Source organism: Natrix helvetica, assembly GCF_964273705.1.
Source record: "Natrix helvetica genome assembly, chromosome: 3".
In the NCBI taxonomy this organism is placed as follows: domain Eukaryota; kingdom Metazoa; phylum Chordata; class Lepidosauria; order Squamata; family Natricidae; genus Natrix; species Natrix helvetica.
Genome location: NC_138549.1, coordinates 85,848,521 through 85,870,359, shown reverse-complemented (window position 1 = coordinate 85,870,359; position 21,839 = coordinate 85,848,521). Strand labels below are relative to the sequence as shown.

Genomic DNA, 21,839 nt, shown 5'->3' with positions numbered 1-21,839 from the left:
AGGCTTTTATACTGTGTGTGTGAGAGAGAGAGAGAGAGGGAAAGAGAGAGAGGGAGGGTGGGAGAAAGAGAGAGGGTAGACAGACAGACAGAAAGACAAAAGGATGCAGTCTGCAGTTGCTATACAATTAATTGCGAAGATCGTATAGTCTTTCTGTCACCTCTTCTGTAATTCTATGTTACAAGGTGTGTATAGGGAGGGAGGGAGGGAGGGAGCGAGGGAGGAAGGAAGGAAGGAAGGAAGGAAGGAAGGAAGGAAGGAAGGAAGGAAGGAAGGAAGGAAGGGACATGTGCCAGTTCCACTATCACTGTGTGCTGGAAAAATACACCCTTGCAATGCTCTCTCATACTAAAGAGGGTCCAAACTTGATCCTGTCCTGCCTTCAGACATAGCCACACATTCAGTGAGACTTGAAAATACTGATAGAAACCCCACATTCTTTTCAGATGTGAACAAGATTAATTTGTGCTTCAGGCAAGTAATATTTCAATTGATCAACCCAAGCCTTTTTTTTCCTTTTCTTTATACTATCTCCAAATAATTCTGAGTAATGGAATGATGCCAGGTTTATATCTATATTTTATTTCTCCTGAATATGCACCTCAGAATTACTGGGAAGTTGCTGGGGGAGTTGGGTGGTGGTGACAAACATTGGAACATTCTCCTTAAACATCTGCAAGTGTTTTTTCACTTTTTCCTATAGTCCCGACTGGTGAACAATAAACACTTAGCCAACATTAAACTCTCTACTGGAGTGTTCTCTGTCACCATGCTTCATATTATTACCTTATTATCTGATTTCTTGTGACATCTATACTTTGGTTTTCTTAGTTTCATAAGCTCCTATTTATATTTTTCTTCTCCATTTTCCCATACAAGTTATTTATTTCTTTATTTCTGTGTTTTCCAAGCTGTTTGTCTTATAACTTCATTCAACCCTCTTGAGGATTGATATAACTTCCTTTGCCAGTTTAATAATGTTGTCATTCCATCCACCAAAATGTTCGTTGATTCCTTTCCTCTGCCAGACCCATTCATTGGTGAACCACATGGCCCGACTCTGTTCATTTTAGCAGTACGGTATTATGTGCCTTTTCAAATCAAGGTCAGTCCATTCCTACAGTTGCTTCAGCCTCAACTTCCTTTGACCTCTGCATCCTATTTTTTTTCTTTTATCTTTGTCCAGATTGAATTCATTTTAGGATATGAAAAGAAATGTGCTGGCGGATAATCATAAAAAGTTACATTTAGTTCTACACAAAGTATTTTGAATTTTTTTAAAAAAATGGTAGGGAATTTCTGAAAGCCTGACATTCTGACAAATTAGTCATCAATAGATCTCTAGTCATAAACAACATCTACATACTCAGGGATGGGCTGCTGCGGGTTTGCCCAAACCCATAGATAACATTATGGCCAGTTTGGAGAACCTCCAAATCCCATCCCTGGCTGGCCCCAACCACCATGCCCCACCCCTCCCATCCCACCCCGGCTGTCCCAGGAGTCTCCATGCGGCTTGTTTTGGATGCAAGGTAATGCAGGGCCCGCACGGAAGCTCGGGGAGGGGGGAAAATGGGCCTTCCAGAAGGCCTCCAGAGCCCGGAGGAGGCAGTTTTTGCTCTCCCAGAGGCTCGAAGAAAGCCTCCACAGCCTGGAGAAGGCAAAAATGCCCCCCCCCTACCATGATGCAGGAGGCCAACTAGCCATGCCCGCCATGGCCACACCCACCCACAACTGGGCAGAAACCCATTGCTGAAATTTCTGAAGCCCACCCCTGCATACTGTGCAAAAGAGACAAACAACAATCCAAAAAGGAAACAAAAAGACCAAAACACCTCCCCACAAGCAATCAACGCCCAGATAAGCATAGATTAATACCAAGACTAACATCAGACTAACAAATAAAGTAAACAATAACCCAATCAAGGAACTGCCAAACAAGCTAACAGTAAACAGTCCAATGAAAGAACCTCCAAAAGCACCCTCACCAACACTGACAGGGCAAGCCACTAGAATATAAATTGAGAGCAAACCCCACTCCTTACTAACACTGATGATGTTACCTACTTTGGGTAATGAAATGGCTGCAAGAAAATAACTTACCAGACAGGAAAGTATGGCTGCACCATATGAAACTAATGCAAAGTTTTATCCAACGGAAATGTCAAGACAGATTCTTGCTTGCATAAAGCAGCTGAGAATTTTGGAAGGGACTGATGGATAAAACATTTAGTTAGTTGTTTCATTTGATATCACATATTTTCCAACATCATTGGACTAGAGCAGGGAGCAAACAGAACGTAGATCAAGAGAAACAAGGTTTATGGGTTTCTAGTGGTCCATAGGTGCGGTAGACAATTGATTCTAGCCTTACTTTTCTACTATCTCTCGTGACTAAAACTTATTTTCTCGTAAACAAACAAGTAGACCCATAAGGCTAGTATTTGTCTTCCTTTGGACTAGAACACATCATCAATTGCCACATAACATAATAATACTTACCCTACATAATATAATTTAAATTATTCTCCTTCTCCTTCTGCCTTTTTCTATCTCAGACATTATCTCTTTCCACCTCTGTTCGTGTCTCATTCTTCTCAGAATCAGTCACAGCTGCACCTTCTGGAAAAGCATCTCTCCAGAGATATAGATGGTACCTCAGCTCCTGTGTATCCCTTTCTTGAAACCTGGATTGGGTTCCAGACTTGTGTTGGGGGAAGTGGAGGACGTTCTTGTCATGCTTTGTTTTATTGGCTGTCTTTAATCTCGGGTGTCTTGTTTGTTTTTTGTTTTTATTTTTTTTATAATAATTTTTATTGTTTTTGTCTTTTCATCACATATTACAATCTTTATATCAACAGTTTGTACAATGTTACATCGTCGTATCTATCTATGTTTTCCTCTCTTTACCATATATTATGTCATCTTATCTATACATTTATATGATATTTTACATATTTACCTACTTTTATATACAGTTCTATATTTATTTATGTATATTGTTTTTGGCTTAATTATTTTTCTTATTTTCCAACCATTCATACCACTTATTCCAAATTTCGTAGTATTCCGATTCTTCTTTGTCCTTTAATTTTAGGGTTAATTTGTCCATCTCTGCACAATCCAAGGTTTTTTTAATCACTAATTCGCCCGGCGGAGTGTTTTTTGTTTTTAATTGTTTTAATTTAGTATTATATTCTGTCAACTGCCCAGCCTCCACTGAAGTAAGAAACCACATTAAATCTAGATTAAAATGCTGACAATGATAATATGTGACTCCACTTTAGAATGGTCTCATATATATATATTCTTCTTTAAAATTAATTCTATTGAATACACTGCATATGCAGTTCAATCCAATTTTGGATACATGTTGAATTTAAGAGTTAGGATCCTGATACACAGAAGAAAGTCCCCACTAGCTTCCAGATTGATCTTCTTAAGTTGAGTTCCATTACCAGAGGGGAGGGGTGACAGAAAGAGGGGGATGGGAGGCAGGGATGGAGAGAGAAAGAGAGAGAAATAGGGAGGGAGGGAGAGAGAAAGAGGGGGGAGGGAAAGATATATATACATTTTGAATCCTGTCATTTTGTTTCAATGCAATTTTCATAGATTGTTTTTTGCATTAATTGACATATTTTATGGTTTTCTAATCACGTGTATCACTTTATTAAGTTAGCACTATAGATGTTTTATTGCTTTGCATTTTTCCTATGAAATGGCTGTTGTACTTGTTCTTTTTCCCTTCTTCTTCATCTTCTTTCTCATTATACCACGTGGTGCTTTCCAGATAGATGGGGCATAAAAAAGAACCTTTTATTTTATTATTTAACTTCATTGTATGGCTTTAATGTATCTCCGTGTTCTCAAAGGTGTCAGAATCTATTTGGCTTTTTCACAAAGTATGTTATTCTTCAGAAAAATCAGGCCCCCTTTTTCCTCTTCTGTGGTAACTTAGGTGCCATCCATCTTTCTTACAGTCAGGCATTTATCCCCTCCCCTCCTTTTTTCTAATTTGCCTTCCCCCATTTCTGTATTGGTGTTGATTAATAACTGCCTGACATATCTAATCTGCAAATCTTTCATTTTCCCAGATATTGTGCTACACACCAAAATAGCTCTTTTCATTTTAAAATGAACAATACGACTTTTCAGGCACACGTGTGCTCCCTTTGAGTATGTCTTTCGGGAGATATAATACAAGGATCCTGTTGTAGCCTGGATAAAAGGACTCCTCTTAATTTATGCTCTGGTCTCCTGGGTTCAGCGTATTTGACAATGTCACAAAACAAGACAATAACCTTGCTAGTAAACCACATCAGAATAATGGGTGAATGGGGGAGGAGGTCTAGTCTGGGAATTGAATTTAACTCTGCATTTAAAAGTTAATATCTTGGGGCTACTTCACCTATTTCCTTTAGACTTTTTCCACTGGTGGAATCTTTCTAAATTTCCAAAAGGCTTTACAATCAGATTCTTCTTTCTGTCCTCATAGCATCCTTCTTGGGTTGTTGGTAAATTTCATATTTTCTAAAATGTACAATACACCTCTGGGATATGAGAACTTCTGTAACATTTGGTTGCATTATCTCTTGCACTATATTTATGGGTCACTTTGGCAATTAGGAGGTGACATTTTAAAAAAAGACATTGGGGGAGGATCATCTACTGCTATTTGTTTCGGGGGGGGGAGAAATCCCAATAGGAGTGGTATTTTATGCACAAAAATATTCCTGGAGTGACGCTAAATGATATTGCTAGTTAATTTGGCTGCAGTTGTAAGTTGTGGAAGTTAAAGGAACAAAAGCAAGTATCAAAACTCATCCTGTAAGTTCTCCTCCTCCCACTTTGATATTATGATCAACATCTCTTTTTTCCTCTCCCTGTTTCAACACAGATATCTTTCAAGCCAAACATCTGGTTCACTCTTAATTCACAATGCAGTTTCTTGGAGGCCTGCAAGGTGTAAATTGGCAAAATCTACAACCAGCATGTGATATAAATCTGCATAAGCTTAAATTATTAACCCCACCTCCTCGTCCTCACCCATTTTCAACCAATAGAACCAGCATCAATTCCATTCTCTCTTTTTTTTTTCACTTTTAAAGGACTTTGGTGTGCCACAGGGTAATATCCTAATGTGGAGGTGGAATCTGACAACAGCTCTGAAAAATTTGCCAGAAATTTTTCAGATTGTTCTCGCTACACCGCTTTGTTCAAATTAAATCTATATTCTTAGCTTATCCTGTTAACATGGGAATCCTTGGATTAGGTGGCAAGGCTTGGAAACAATACAAGCAAGGCCAGTGGTGCGTTTCAAATAATATAACAACCAGTTCTCTGCCCTAATGATTTCTTCCAACAACTAGTTCACCAAACTGCTCAGAAAGTTAATAGCCTGAATCCCACCACTGAACAAGGCCCATTTTTAGTGCCTTAAAATATGTGAGTCATCCAGCATTCCATTTAAACATTTCCATCAATTCACAGGACTATGCTTCAAATAGGAAACTTGACATTTTCCAACAAATATGGTAGAATTGGATTACCGTTCTGATATTTCATTTACATTAGAAATTTGAGTTCAAATTAATCAGATCAGCCTGCTGTCATTTCCCTTCCCATTCTCCTCTCCTAAGATGTAGTAAAATTTAACAAGTGCTCCCTTATTTTATTGATTTGTTTGTTTGTTTAATATGCTGCCTATCTCGTTTAAAGCAACTCTGGGTGGCATACAAACACCATAGAAACAGAAATACAAATAAAAATTAAATGAACAGAAATTAAATAAGTTAAAACAAGAATGCTTGGGGTGGATTCTACTTAAGCCACTAACCGTCTTCAACATGCCCAATTAGGGCATCAGGCCACTTGGTTTTGAGGCTCTTATGAAAGGCCAAGAAGATTGGGGTCGATCTTAACTCGAGAGATACAATATTCCAGAAGGTGGGAGCTAGCAGGAATTCCTTGTCCAATGGGGTCCACATCATGCCTTTTCTGCAGTACTGAGATGAATTAGGGCAATCCCATTGGGATGAGATGATTCCTAGGGTCCTTTATCCTCATACATCACCAATGTAGAATGCCATTGGTGAAAATATGAAGTGTGCACTTTTATTGTGCGCTTTTTGTGTGCAGTGTACTTTTTCTTTTTGCAAAATGTGCAGTTTCATTGTCCAGTTCTAAGAGAGAGTCGTTATGGAATTGTCATTTTGGGAAAGAGTCCTGTGTTCATCTTAATATATAGTTTGTCTTCAGCTTCAGAATCGGACCGTGCTCAGCTCAGCATGACAACAAGGGCTGAGATGAAATGAATCTACTTCTTAACCACCGTAACTCCCCCCCCCCCCCAATCTGAAGAGTACTGACAAATTAAAAATCTATTCGAGTTCTATTTTCTGTTCTGCTTCTGTTTTCCCAGCAGCTAAACTGTTTTGATTATGGAATTAAATCATTACCATCAAAATTATCAACTGGCTTTGGTTTTGTTCACACACCTGGTAGCCCTACTGACAAAGGCTTAGCCACACGGATGTCACCAAGGGCAGAATTAGGAAGCAATCGCATAACAGAGGTCTAATTAAGGGCAAGATTTGGCCGGTGGAATTCTCATTACTGAACTTAATGCCCCAGTCAGAAAGAACACAGCTTGACTATCAGCAGAACTGGATTACCCTCATAGTGAGTTGGCAATTAGGAAAAATATCATTATGCTTGTAAATTCAACCACTGTAATCCAGAGGAAAACAAGATAAGGCAAAGAAGTTCCACGGTGCCATCTTACAATTTCTGCCTTTTAGCTGACGCTCAAAAAGAGATAGTTTAGGAGAGAGAAAGAACGCAAGAAAAAGAGATGCAGCAAACTAATCTCAGTGCATATGCTATTTTATTCCTGGAGCTTCTTTACTAATCCAAGGAGAATGCTCTGAGGAGGATTAGAAGGCAATAAAAGAGTGCACCTACAAAGCATTTTCTGTTCCTTTTGTTGTTATTATAGCTACATAACTTGTTTACCTGCTACTTTCAATACAAAGAAAGTAAATCTCCTCAAACCCTTTAAAACCAAACAAAGCTGTAGATCTGTAAGCATTAAACGAAGTGTCAAAAATTATGGGAATAAATAATGCATGGAATAAAACCTCTATTTCAACAATGATGGTGGATGGCAGCAGTAGCTGCCACCTGACAAAGATGGCAGGTGGCAACAACTACTGCAGCAGACCAAATTACACAAAAATGAATGTAGTTTGGTGCCTCCTGATCACACTACATTGTTTAGGACCTCAGTGTCCATCAACTCCATCCAATGTATATCTTTTCATGTGACAATACTGAAGAAATGACACTTAGCTAACAATGTAAAGTAGTGAGTATACAGCTTGTATAACAGTGTAAATGTGCTGTCCCCTCAAAATAATTCAACACACAGCCTATGTGATGCTGAACTCAAGACCTTCTCTGTACAAACATGTGCTTTAGCCCTTAGCTACATCCCTTTCCCTAACACAGCCTCGTTATGTCTGATTACCTGTGAAAAATCAGGCAGATGCCACTCTGCTTGAGCAAGTTGGTGACTGACTAATTACTCCAATCTTTTAAAGATTTATCCTTTAAGAACGAATGGATGACTTCTTTTTTTAAAAAAAAGAACCCCAAACATTTCTCCTAAGCAGATTCTTGGACTTATTCTACAATCAGTAAAATAATCTTTCCAGCACTAAAGTGCAGCCTGCCCTCTTGAAAACAGGAACTGCACAATTGGGTCAACCGTTTTTTTAAAAAAAAACGATGATTGCAATAATATGTGTTAGTTTATCAAGCCATTTGCATATTCTTTCCAATGGCTGCATTTTGGTTCCCTGTTGTTTAATACAGCCTTTTCCTTGTCTCATAATGAATTCTCAGAGGTGTGCTAATGAACAGCAGCCGTGGATAGGCACACTGCGTGTGTGTGTCACAACACATCTCTTCTTTCCCATTCTTTTCCCTTCCTGTTGCACCAAACAATGGTCACTGAGAATAATTAGTGTATGCGCACAGATCTGATTCTTTTTTGATGTGTGGCTTGGTGGTTGTTTGTTTGTTTTTAGCAGCTCTAATGATATTGGAATTGCTTATATATCAATACCTACGAGCCATACTTTGCAGGGTCCTGGGTTTCAAATGCTTTTGACTTGTGCCCTCATTCCCAACATTGCCATAGCACTGAAAAACAACATCCCAAGGAATCATGCTCTCAAGGGCTCCTCTTTGGCATGAAACAACCCTGGATATTTCAGTAATGTTTTCCTCTCTTTTTTTTTCTTTTTCTTTTTTTGCTTCCTGTCTCCGTCTCCCTTCCCCTCCCCCCCAGGATGTAATTGGAAAAGCACTGCAGTATATTGGAACATATGGAGAGCTCAGTAGTACCGAACAAGTTGTGGCTCTGATTGATGAGGAAATGTGTATCAACTGTGGCAAATGCTACATGACCTGTAATGATTCTGGCTACCAGGTAAGAACACAGCTGTAATTAGCAAAAAAAGGCACTGTGAGTTGTCTTTCTGCTGCTGAGGCAGAAGGATTCCACTGTCTCTTGACGGGCAGATGGGAAAAGTAGATTTACAAGATACTGGAAATTAACATTGGCACACTCCCAGGTATAGACTGCAGGAACCATGTCTGATCTATTCGCAGAGGTTGTCAATAAAGCAGGTTTCTTAGAGACTTGATATACACAGTGTGCTCTCTGTTCGTGATTTCTCTCTCTCTCTCTCTCTCTCTCACACACACACACACACACACACACACACACACACACTCGTTCTTTCTCTCTCTCTTCCTTCCCCCTTCAGTGTTCTTCTTGCATATCATCTATTGCTAAGCCGCCATGTTTCTCCCAGCATTACATGATGCAGAATACTGTTGAAGACAAGATACTTCCAGATTATGTTGGAGGAAAAAAATTATGTTGGCAGGGACACACTGGAGAATCTATTTAAATACATAAAATTCAATTAGATTTAATTGTTTCAGTGACCACATCCAAATCTATAGTAGAGCAGGAAGCCATATCCATGTTTGTATTAGTAGTGATCTGATGTTGGGATCTAAGAAATCTCTTTAACTCCTAACTGATGATAGGATAACCCCAGTTTAATATACAATATATTGATTCATTATGTTTGTGTAACATATAATTTGCACACACTATATATGTGTACATACAATTTAGAGACTCATACAGAAATGCAAACATATAGATGAACAAGAATTAACTTAATATAAAGGAATCAAATGTTAGATTCAAAGTTATAATTTTATATTGGACTCAACAATAGTAACTAACATTTCCAATGGACCTACCAAGAAGCTCAAAAGAGATGGTGTGAAAATAAAATATGCTAGAAACTTAATAAATAACACAAAGACTTCATTTAATAAATAATGCAAGAAGTTAATTTTATTTATTGAGTTAAACAAGATGGGATCGGGTCACCATATACAGACAAACAGAAATAATAATGAAACACTTAGCAAGGCAGTTTAATGTTGCTGTTGTTGAACATAATGAATTTCCAAGGTTTGTTTTGCCCATACAAAAATGTATTCTGCCTCCTTGACGTACTATAACAGCAAAAATTTCTGGAGGACACAATTGAGTCTGGCAAGATAGAGTTCAGTAATTCCCATTCTTGTTGTTTTTAATAGGAATTACTGGATTCCTAGAATTTTGTAAGCTTAAAGTGATTCTTCATAAAATAATAAAGGAGATGAAATACCAGAGAACAAGCAGTACATATTTTTAATGTAGGTTTGAGAGGAAACCACTGTCAACTATTACCACCCTCTCCATGTCAGATACAACAAACAACAGCCAAGTCCCCTACAACTGACTCCAATTTCCTTGTGTGTCCAATCACACTTGGCCAATAAAGAATTATATTCTATTCTATTTAAGCAGTACACTGTCATTGGGAAATACATGAAACATGAGTTGGTTAGGGATGATTGAAAAATGGTTCTCAAATATTTCAGACTTCTGCTGGGAGTCCACATGCTATGAGCTAAGATAAGTTATACATTCATGATCCCTTACAAATTAAGCAAATATACTAAGACGGTGCTGAGAAAAACAAGGCTGGGAGGAATGGTGCAGACACCAATCTGAACTAATAAAGAAAACCCACATTCACATTTTGTGCATTTAACAAATTGTTCTCTTTGATCTATTCCACTTGATTAAAGTGTATCATGTCTGCAGCCAAACTAATAAAGGCTGCCTGCTTTGACAAGGGGTGCGCATATTTTAAGAAATTTATCACATTAGGAAGATTTGGATGAGTAACCATCTATTTCAGTCTAGAATGCTTAGTGAAAATGAGAAATAAATGGACACAGAACAGGTCTTCGCCACCCCTCCCCATTTCATCTCATGTTTATGTTCTTGCATTTACTAGTTCAGACAACCTGGTGTAGAACTGCAACTGGCCAAGGCCCCAGAGCCAATTCTCAGGAATTGTGTCCAAAATACTTAGAAGACATTTCTTTTATCGTAGATAGAAAAGATTAAATCATCAGAAATATACTAGACACACAAATAACATTTAAAGTAAAAAAAAAAGTACTGGAGTTCAGCATTGTAATGGGCAATCAAGTTTTAATTCCAATTTCAGTATGAGTTAGCTCCCAATTTTCAGAGGTTTCCCTGAAACATCCCTAAGAAGCAAGGATGTCCCCCTTCCTCCCTTCCTCTTAGTGCGATTCTGTTTGCATTGGCACAGCCTCATGATTGCTGCGGCATCAATCGTCCATTGTTTTTGCAAGGCAAATATTCCACACAATATCCACAAGCTGGTGGTGGGGTTCAAATATTTTTACTACTGGTTCTGTGGGCATGGCTTTGTGGACATGGTGTGGCTTTGTGGGCATGGCTGTGTAGGCGTGGCAGGGGAAGGATACTACAAAATCCCCATTCCCTCCCCATTCCTGGGGGAAGATTGCTGCAAAATCCCCATTCTCTCCCCACCCCACTAACCTGTTTTCCAGCTCCGTTCTCCTGTTCAGGGCAACAAAAGAATATCAGCTGGGAAGCAGTGGGGGCAGGACCAGCCTATTTGCTGGTTCTCCGAACTACTCAAAATTTCCATTACCTGTTCTCCAGAACCTCTCAGAACTGGCTGAATACCACCTCTGCCACAAGCACCAATCATTATTATTATTATTATTATTGCAAAGTTCATTTTTAGATTATCAGAGATTACAGAAGAGGCATGGAACAGAACAGGGTTGATTTAGGGTTGCCTGCAATTGCCCATAGGTATCACTGCATACCTACGCCACGAAGGGGTTGATGAGTAAGCGGAGACTGCAAATGGGCTGATGCAATCCCCTCCCCCCAAATCTCAACTGTGTGTTGTGCGGAGGTGCGCATCCTGCGTGCTGATTGGTTCTGACTTCCTACTAGGAGGTGGGGGAGGGCAAGGCAGACCCAAGCATGAAACATTAAAATTCACTGACATATAAAAGGAACACCTATGCAACTGCCCCCGAATGACAGATGCATATGTTCTCTCGCGTGCAGTCTGAAGTCTGCTCCAGCCTTCAGTCCACATAATATTGTCAGGAAAAGAATTTATGCAAATGAAGACACACTTAAAAAAAAAAGATTTACAAAACAAAAAATAAAAAAATCCTCTAGGAATCAATGATTAAAAAAAACAGATACCAGCATTGAGGTTTTTTTTCTTCTTGCAGAGTGCTGCTATCAAAGATATCATAGCCTAATAAAAGTGTCCTATAATACGTTACGGTGACAGCGCTGAAATAATTTAGTTTGCTTGCAACAGCAATAATGTTCTGGTGCTGTTTTATTTTTAGCAATGGAATAGGACTATCACAAAAAGTGTGGCCATTAGTTGCATTTTCCAGCCGAGGCCTGGAGCTGTGGGCACGGATTGCTGGAAAAGAATAATTTGTTGATTAACAAGGGTATTCAGGAGACTAGTCACGAGGGAAGACTCACTGGTCCATTTCAAGTTGTACTTTTTGTACTGTAGCTTCTCTCTCATTATTCACCTTCTACATCATTCACCCAACAAATGGTGAGCCTTGAGGATTCTTCATTAAAAGTGCTGCTTTGAAGGTTGCTTTGTATTTTGTTAATTTTTCTCTGCTGATGGTAAAGAGGCGAGAGATATGCCTGAATACCCAGCCTTCTGTTCCAACTGTTTGTGCTGTTTCTGGATTTACCTGCAGGTTTCTAGAGTCAGTATGTGGTCCGTGATAACATGGTTAGTTTAGCAGGAAACTACCATAGGAAGCATTTAAATTGGTGCTTCCATCTTTAAGGAAGATCTATGAGCTATTTGTCCTCTCACCTTTGTCTGGAACAAACTAGGCAAGTAGCCCACTGGAGCTTTTCCAACCCCACGTAAGAAGAATAAAAACTGCTGCATTGGGAAGCACATTCCCTCGGCCTACACAAACACATGAAGTAAAGAAACTTTTTGAAAAGTAAACTGCAGTCTCTGGATCTACAGAAGCAGGCCACAAAAACTGACATAGCATGGCTTTAGGTGAACATTAAAGTTTTTGCAAGAGTTTCTGTGTAGGCACTTTGAAAAGATATACATTATGCAAGAAAATTCATTGTTGGTAGTATTGACTCCAGTTTACAACTTGTGGCGTTACCTACATCACAAAGCAGAGTTAGATTTAGGATATCTTATAGCCTATACAGTTTAGTGTAGCGACTAAGGCAGCAGGCTAGAAACCAGAAGATTATGACTTTCAGCTATGGAGGCAGAAAGCCAGCTAAATGATCTTGAGCCAGTCATACTTTCTCAGTTCTAGGAAGCCGGTAATGGCAAACCACTTCTGAAATCTTGCCAAGAAAAATGCAGAAACTTGTCCCGGCAGCTTCTAGGACCTAACACCGACTGAAAGGCATTGGGGGGAGGGGGGGAGAAGGCTACACAAACCCGTTGAGAGAGATTCTGCAATATGAGCAGGAGCACAAGCAAAACACCTTTTTTGCTTCTTAAAGCAGTGTCTTCTTCAAGATGTCCAGGACTCAGTGGTGGATTATGACCAGTATGCCCCAGTATGAGCCTACCAGTGCCTGCCGGGAGCACCGGGTACCGTTCCGGTATGGCGCTCCGGAAGACCCACCTGCCCGCCCGCTGTCCTTACCTGTATTTGAGCTCTTCGGAGCTTCTGCACACGCATATGAAGTGTATGGCACCTGTGCGATGCTCTGCCGAGCAGCTGGAGCATTGCGGAGCATCGCGGACAGTAAATATGCATGTGTGCGCTGTGCACGTTCATGTGGTGGACGCCAGGCCCCGTTGCACCGTACTGGTTGCAATTGGATCCGGAACCCACCACTGCCATGACTATTCGGAAAGCATTTCTAGGCTGTTGATGCACCCAGGTGCTTGCACAGCCCTTTCTCATTACATTGTTCGCACAAGTGTAAAATATTTGCCCAGCTCAATCTTCTCATAGGAAAACTCATCTCTTACTTACTTACCTACTTACTTAGTGTTGTAAATGCTTTTATATGTCATATACTTGAAATAATGACAGCAGCAATAATGAGGAAAGGGGAGGAATGGCTTTTCCCACTCTCCCCACTAGTGTGGAACCTTTGTGTTGCAATAATGCCAGTACATCAGTATGCTGTGAAGAATTTACTTTTCAAAGGCACAGATATTTTCTGTGAAACTTGACCAACTTGTGCTGAAGCTTGATTTTGTTCGAAACTCCACTGAGGACATAAGAAGGAGAATAAGGACGAAAGGAAGAAAAGAGATTTCTCCCAGAGCCCGATTTACCTCAATATTTCACATAATTTTAGGAAATGTTGTTTTCCTAGCGATTGAAACTGTTACTGTAGCTGCAATGCGGTACCAAACAAAGATTTCTCCAAGCACCTCAACTACAGGAAATGTAGATGCTAAAAATGGGGTTGTTTTTGACCTTTTCTGTGAGTGACATCAATGCTGTTTATTTCTGCTTTCCAGGCTATACAATTTGATCCAGAAACCCACCTGCCCACTGTTGCTGACAGTTGTACAGGCTGCACTCTGTGTCTCAGTATCTGCCCTATTATTGACTGCATCCGAATGGTTTCCAGGACAACACCTTATGAAGCAAAGAGAGGCCTGCCCTTAGCTGTGATCCCCGTGTGCTGAGCAGATCAGACCAACAGTTAAAGGGAAACTTATATTTGCTTGATTCTATTGATTTGCTTTCTAATTAGTACCAGCGAGTCCAGTACATTCTAGCAAAAAGAAGGAAAGAGGGAAAGAAAGAGGGGAAAAGAGGGAGGGAGGAAAGGGGGAAGGGGAGGAGAAAAGGAAGAGGAGAGGAAAGGAACCTAATACACTAATTAGATAAATAAAACAGGCTGAATTTTTCAGTTTATTTCCCATCTCTTTCCCTTTCTGATCTTCAGACAGATAACAAGTTAGTTTGCTGGATGTGATTTGGCTTTGCCTTTTATAAGATGCATAACTTTCTTCTTTCTCTCTCTCTTTCACAAAATCTGTACATGTTCTGATGATCTGAGTTTTAATTTTTCTTCCCTGTAACAATGGAATGAAATTCAAGAAACTTTTCGTAATCATGTAAACCCTAACACATGGACAAACTTTGTTACCATGGAAACATTGGGTAATTACACATTTCATTTCCTTTTAAAACTGGTTTTAGAAGATGTAATTAACTATATAACACACAAACAAAGGATTGTATATCATGCGGGGGGGGGGATGCTTTTACAGAAAGATATAAAAAGAGGGTTAAACTGCTATTCCTGAACAATTAATCAGTTTTGATAGTGGCAGCATCTGCTGGTCTATTACTCTAGTTCTCACTAAATTCTACTTCTCCCTAAATGCTACCTCTGACTAGGCATTAAAAATCAAATGTGCAAATACAGTGCACTTTTGTCATTTGATGTTTTCAGTTGGTAGCACAATTTTTGTTGTTGTTGTTCTGTTAATGAACTTCCAGTCCCTATCTATTAATTCTAATCTTTCACATGTAAATATAGGACATTTTTTGTGGCATCACTGTGATGTTGGCAAAATGAAATTATTCTTGAGGCACTAGGAGAGGACCGAAGGCAATTACTTCAACATTTTCTTTGTTTGCTACCATTCATACACACAGTGCAGGATAAAATAATGTGGTTCTTTCAGCATACATGGATGGGTGAGGCTCAGAAGATACAGGCTTTTTGGTTGCCACAGATAGTATCTGACAATGAATGGCATCTACTATATATTTTTCAAATACCAAGTCCATTTCACTCCTGGGCTTCACTATGCCTAAATGAAAGTTCCACAAATTGTTGGAGAAAGAATGAGTTGAGGTCCCAATAAATATAGGTAATTAGCTGATAACCTGGTGTTGCCTGGGTATTTATTTATCCTAATCCTGTATTAGGCAGGAAAAGCCCTAATTTCAGCAACAATTAAATTAATTACAAATGTTTTCCCTGTGCCCCCAGAAGCCATATGTTTGTCCTCAAAAATAATCAAAGCCTTGTTGAAAATGTCCGGACCAAACATAATTTCTAATGTTGTATGTTCCCCCTTACCAGAGGGAGCCCCCGTGTGGGGTAATGTGAAGCCGTTACCATGGCAACTCCACTGTACTGTACAGTAGAAGCCATTTTAAGGTACAACAGGCTGTATCTTAACAGAACACACCCCCCCAGATGTCCCTTTGAAGTATAGCTTTAACCAGAGAAAAGTGAAAATAAAACTTTATTTTCTATGCTTAATCTTGTAAGAACCTTCCAAACTAGAGCAGCAGTGTTTGTTAGCTGGAGATAATGGCACAACTTCAACAGCAGAAAGAAACTTTAAGCCTGCAAAAATATTCTTAGAAATTCAGAAATTATCAAACACATTTGAGAGGATGGAGAAGAAGTTGGAAGACTTAGAGCATCTAACAGTAAAATATGATGAAGAAGTTGGAGTTGTTTATCAAGCGGAAAAAGTAGAGGCTAGAATCCTAAAAACCAAAGAGGAAACTGACCATAAAGAAATTAAATCTGCTGATATTTATGGTGATTGGTTTGTTTCTGGAAATGGAAAGAGTGGAATATTGAAAGAGGAATTAAATGGAGGGGAACTCTACCCCAGATGGCAAGACACAGAAGAAGAAGAAACAAAAGAATTTATGGATTTAAAGAGAGAAATTTTATTAGCAACATCATTGATAACAGTACTGACAATTAAAGATAAGATGATTAAGGAAACAGAAGAAGGGAATCGAAATTATATGAGAGATTTTATAAGCAAGGAGTTGCTAAGAGGAGTCCATACAAATTTGATTAAGGAGATGATTAGAGGACTGACACCACAAATGGCAGAAGACATGAGACTGTTTTGGTACTGGAAAGATACAGGTTGATAAATGGAAGTGTATAATTTAAAACTAGTTAAACTTAGTGAAATTTAGTAACAATAGGTATAGTTAAATAAATAATTGATAATGATAATAATGTACAGTATACAATGTGTAGTGTTATGATAAGTAATAATTGGATATGAATATTGAATGGTATCCATGAAAGGAAGATTAGAAATCCTTTTGGATTATATATAAAGGTTAATAAAAAAAGAATTAAGTTAGATTCAGTTAAGTCTTGATTAATAGGGGGGAAATGTTATGATACAGGATATAGTCAAATAAAGGAAGATTAATGATAACATATATATATGGGTACAACATAAGGAAACTGGATGTAAATTGTAAACAGTGATTTGGAAAGGAGGATTAGAAAATTTTGTTACTAAATATTATGGATGTTTAGCTAGAATAGGACATAAGGATTCAATGTTATTGGAGGATTTTAGAAATAGTAAATGAAATGCCAGTATGTGGTTATGTATTAAATCTTGGTATATTTTATGATGAAGGACGTTTAAACAATTATAGTCAGATGAAAATGGAGGTATGATGATGGTAACATGTATAAATATCTGAGTTAAAATACTTAACTTAATATGAATTATGCTTGATGACTGCGGAAGAGATGCACGAAAGCCTTTTGTAACCAACTGATACACTTTCTACAGTATGTAAAGAAGGAAGATTTTGCGTTTGTTTTGAAAATAAAAAAATTATATATATATATATATATATATATATATATATATATATATATATATATATATATATATATATATATATATATAAATATAAAGAATAGGATGGGAAGGGATGTTGGAAGTCTTCTAGTTCAACTCTCTGCTCAAGCTGGAGGCCCTATATATTCCTAACAAATGGCTCTCCAGTCTCTTCTTGAAAACTCCAGGAGACAAGCTGTTTCTCCTTGGTTCTAGGTTCTAGATCTCTTTAACAATCTTCCCACCTGACACTTCTTAGGGATAACCAAACACGTTATTGTGCATTCTTGGGCTGGTGGTCCTTAGTGCTCTTTGAGCTTGCTTGTTTTCTTGCAGATGTTTCATTACCCTAACGTGGCATCCGGATTACAGGGTTGTAAAAAGGGAGTGACTAGGTAGACTGACTAGCACTGATGATGTTACCTAGTTGGGTAATGAAATGTCTGCAAGAAAACCAATGAGCTCAGAGAGCACCCAGGATGCCTTATTTCAACCCTGAGCCACAAATATTCTCCTTTATTGTGTGTTCTCAAAATAGGAATACATCGGGGTGGAAAGGACTAGTGGGAAGTACGCAAAGACTCAGCCGCAGATAGCAACTGAAATACTTGCTATCCAGCAGACAAAGAAAAATCACTAGTAGAATGGATTTCTCCTCATCCTGTACTACTACTACTACAGCAAGAGTGGTTTTGAAAAAAAATCCTATCTTCTAACCCAAAGATCATGTATATAATGTTGGATCAAACAATATGTTCTCACACAAGAAGAAATACAGTAGAAATATGTAAACATTCGGAAACCATATAAGTGTTTTAATAACTTTTTGCTTACATGAAAATATTACTAGCCACATCTTCTATATGCAAGCATTTTAAATGGCAAAATGTAAGGTAAATAATTGTTAGCATATCAATGCCATATGTTTTTAAAAAATGTGTAATAAACATTCAAAATAGAAACATGTTTGTTTACAATAAAACCAAGATAAGGATTTTCCACCATTCTGAAACAGCATGTTACCATCGACTTATTTCTCATTCTCAGTTGGGTGTTTTCTTGTACTAATACTTTGCTAACTATTCTATCCCAAAGAAGCTCCAAGAGAACCATATGTTGTTCAATATTTAAAATAGCAAATAATGTATCCATTTCTCTGTGCTCTTTGCTATCAACTGAAATGCAAAACTTTGATTGTGCATATTAAATAATGCTTGCGTTCAAATTTCAATATATTTGCATAGTTATAAATAAATCAGAATTAAAGAACATTATACAACTTGTTTTAAAACGTGTTTTTCCTCTGCATTTTGTGTGTGTGTTTTATATATAAAAAAAAATAGCAAGCCAATTTGCATTTTATATGTAATAAGCTTCATGTTCTCCAGAACTAGCTCTCTCCTTTTTGATCACTTGCTATCAAACAGTCATATATAACCCAATCATTTTATATTGATGAAGCTGGGCTTGTAGCAAAGAATGAACTTCATAATAATAAAGAAAATGTTTTTCATTAACCCACTATCAAAAAGAGCTCTGCAGATTTTTAAAAATTTGATAGAGGAATTGCTGTGCACATACAACCCAATTCAAAGCATTACTATTACGCAGGAAAAGCAGAATTGATCCTGGATTGTTTTGTGGCGGTGATATTCTCATCTTTCCATACCAAGCATGACAATTACACTATCTATTGTTCTTCAATTATCTCAAAAATAGGATTGCTATATATATATTTGAGAGGATTGTTCATGTCAGAGCATTGCAAAGAACTGTTGATTGTTAAGTAAAGTCAAATGTGTAACCTGTTTCTGTTTAAAATAATTTGGAATTTCATTTATGCTGGTTTTGTTTTGGTCTTGGTTGGTGGGGTGGAGGGGTTTTTTTGGGAGGGGTGTTATCTGTTATTTTTTTCATATGAAATGAAACCCTAACACATAACACTAAATATTACAGAGAAATAACTGTTTTAAACTGTTTTAACAAATGACATATTAAGATCAAGCAACAGCACAGCAGCAGGCAGTAACACTGAAGTAGCCACAACTTATCCCAAATTTCATTTTGTGGATAATGGATTTTGTAAATTATCCCATTTGAAGTACCTTAGTTCCAAAATTGTTACTCTATGGTACACCGTTTGCCCAATTAAAGGTCATGACAACAAGAGTTTTAGTAGTATAAAACAATGTTTCTCAATCTTGTTGACTTTTCAGATGCTTGGACTTCAACTCCCAGAATTCACCAGCTGGGGAGTTGAAGTCCACCCATCTTAAAGGTTGAGAAACACATATAGAAGTTCCAAAAGGACTATTTGTACTTGTGAGAGAAAGAGATGGATGGCTTTCAGTTCACATCACCGCTGCATCATCTTTAATCTGGTAAGTAAGCTAAAACAGTCAAACCCAGTATTTTCTCAGACGGATTTGATTCACAACATACCTGGTTTCACTCCTCAGCTTGCAAGCTATCTCACTGCTAGCAATACCTTTAGCACTAGCATAACATTTAAAACTGCTTTCCCTTCTTCATTAACAAACAAATGTGTCCAAACGATATCACCTCTAGATGAAATAACTGCCACTATTTATATAAATATATTCTATAACTTACATGGACCTCAAAAGTATAAAGATTGGGATTTGCAGTTTCCTGAAAATATCTAAGACCCAATAACATTTCTGATAAAGCCTTTATTCTTTGGATTCCGTCTTTGCCCATCATATTTAAATGACTCGGGTTAAAAAGTATTTTATTTATATTTTCTGTAATAATGTAGAGCCGTGATGGAGAACCTATGGCATGCGTGCCACAGGCGGCACGCAGAGCCATTTCTGACGGCACGCGAGGCATTGCCCTGTCAGCTCCAGTGCGCATGCACCTGCTGGCCAGCTGATTTTCGATAGTTTTTTTTAATCTCCAGGGGATTCCCTGAAGCCTCCAAAGGGCGAAAAACAGCCCAATGCAAAGAGAGCTGCTGGAACGGGGAAAGACAAGCGGCAAGGAAAGAGGCTTCTTTCACTCCTGCTGGCTGCTCTGTTCCCCCCCTCCCCCCTGATACTAAAAAGGATCCTGCCCGATCACTGAGAGAGCTGCCAGCACGGGGGAGACAAGCGGCAAGGAAAGAGGCTTCTTTCACTCGTGCTGCCTGCTGTGTTCCCCCCTCCCCTCTGCTACTAAAAAGGATCCTGCCCGATCGCTTGAATCCACAGGGAAAGGAGAGAGCTGCCAGCACTAGTGACAGAAGCCTCTTTTCTTGCCGCTTGTCTTTCCCCCCTGCTGCCTGCTGTGTTCCCCCCTCCCCCCTGCTACTAAAAAGGATCCTACCCGATCGCTTGAATCCACAGGGAAATGAGGAGAGCTGCCAGCAGGGGGGAAAGACAAGCAGTAAGGAAAGAAGAAAAGAGGCTTCTTTCACTCAACGTGGCTGCTGTTGCCCTTTTCTCCATTTCAGTGCTAGGGCATCGAGGTTGCCCCACCCACCATCGCCCAGGTCCTCGCTTCTCCCAAACATTTCTTTGCCTACCTGATTTCCAGCTCCATCGCGTTTCTTGCCATCGTGTGCAGAGAAACAAAGTTTGTGGGACTAAAACAAAACTTCAATCAATTACAACTTGGGGAGGGGGAAGAGATCTCGCAAAGTTGGAATTGATTGATTGAAAGGAGTTTTTTTTTAGTCCCACAAACTTTGTTTTCCTGTCCAAAACGGCAAGAAACACGATGGAAAAATGCTACGGAGGGGAAATTAAATAGGCAAAGAAATGCTTGGGAGAAGCGAGGACCTGGGCGATGAGGGGTGGGACAGGCTCCATGGAGTGGTGCTGAAATGGAGAAAAGGGCAACAGAGCAGCCACCTTGAGGGGGGAAAAGCTGCTTTTCCTTATTTCCTTGCTACTTGTCTTTCCCTCATGCAGATTGGTCTCTTCCTCATTTCCCTTTGGATTGCAGGGACCAGGCAGGATCCTCTGGGCTAGCACGGGGGAGGAGGGGAAACAGAGCAGCCACCTTGAGGGGGAAAAGCTGCTTTTTCTTCTTTTCTTGCTGCTTTTCTTTCCCCTGTGCCAGCAGCTCCCTTCCTCATTTGTCTATTGACTGTAGTGCCCAGGATCCTCTTTAATAGAAGGGGAGAATTTAGCAACTGGACTCACACCTGCCATTGTAAAAAGGGCCCAATCTTTACACAGGAGAATGATAAGGGAAGGTTTTTTGACACAGGAGCACACTTGAGCATACCCCCACCCCCACCCCAATCTCTGCCCGTTAGTAGCAGAGCAACTTCTCCCCTCACTGGGTGTTAGCCAAGGGGAAGCAGCCAGAGCAGGGAGTGGCGAGGAAGCCTTGTGCAAAAATGCACGGTCCACACAAGTGAGCGGGGACATTACGTTATGTGGGTCAGCACTCGAGTTCGTGTGATAACGCGCACGTATGTGCTTTTGGCACCCGAGGCGAAAAAGGTTCGCCATCACTGATGTAGAGTATTTTCATAGACTGTGCTGCAGGATGCTGTCCAGGCCGAAAACGGGCTGCAGGGGAGTAGGCGCCCCCCCTCCCCGTGCCTGTTTTGGCTGCAGAGGCACTGCGAACCAATCCTTTACTATTTCCAGGCCTGGCCGCATCTAACCACGGGCCTTGAGCTTGACACCCCTGCCAAAAGGTCACAATGATATGATCCCATATCAATGAATTGCTGCTGAATTCAGTTGTGCCTAC

At 39.3% G+C, this 21,839-nt stretch overlaps 1 protein-coding gene across 2 annotated transcripts in view; it reads left to right on the top strand.

The window, feature by feature from the left end:
- DPYD (dihydropyrimidine dehydrogenase) overlaps positions 1-17,138 on the top strand; it is a 628,073-nt gene extending 610,935 nt beyond the window's left edge. For both annotated transcript variants that reach the window (XM_081946459.1, XM_081946458.1), the window contains 2 exons: positions 8,354-8,494; positions 14,007-17,138. In XM_081946459.1, the coding sequence (XP_081802585.1) occupies positions 8,354-8,494; positions 14,007-14,177 (312 nt within the window). In that variant the 3' untranslated portion in view covers positions 14,178-17,138. The remainder of the gene's footprint in view (positions 1-8,353; positions 8,495-14,006) is intronic.
- The last annotated feature ends 4,701 nt before the right edge of the window (positions 17,139-21,839 follow it).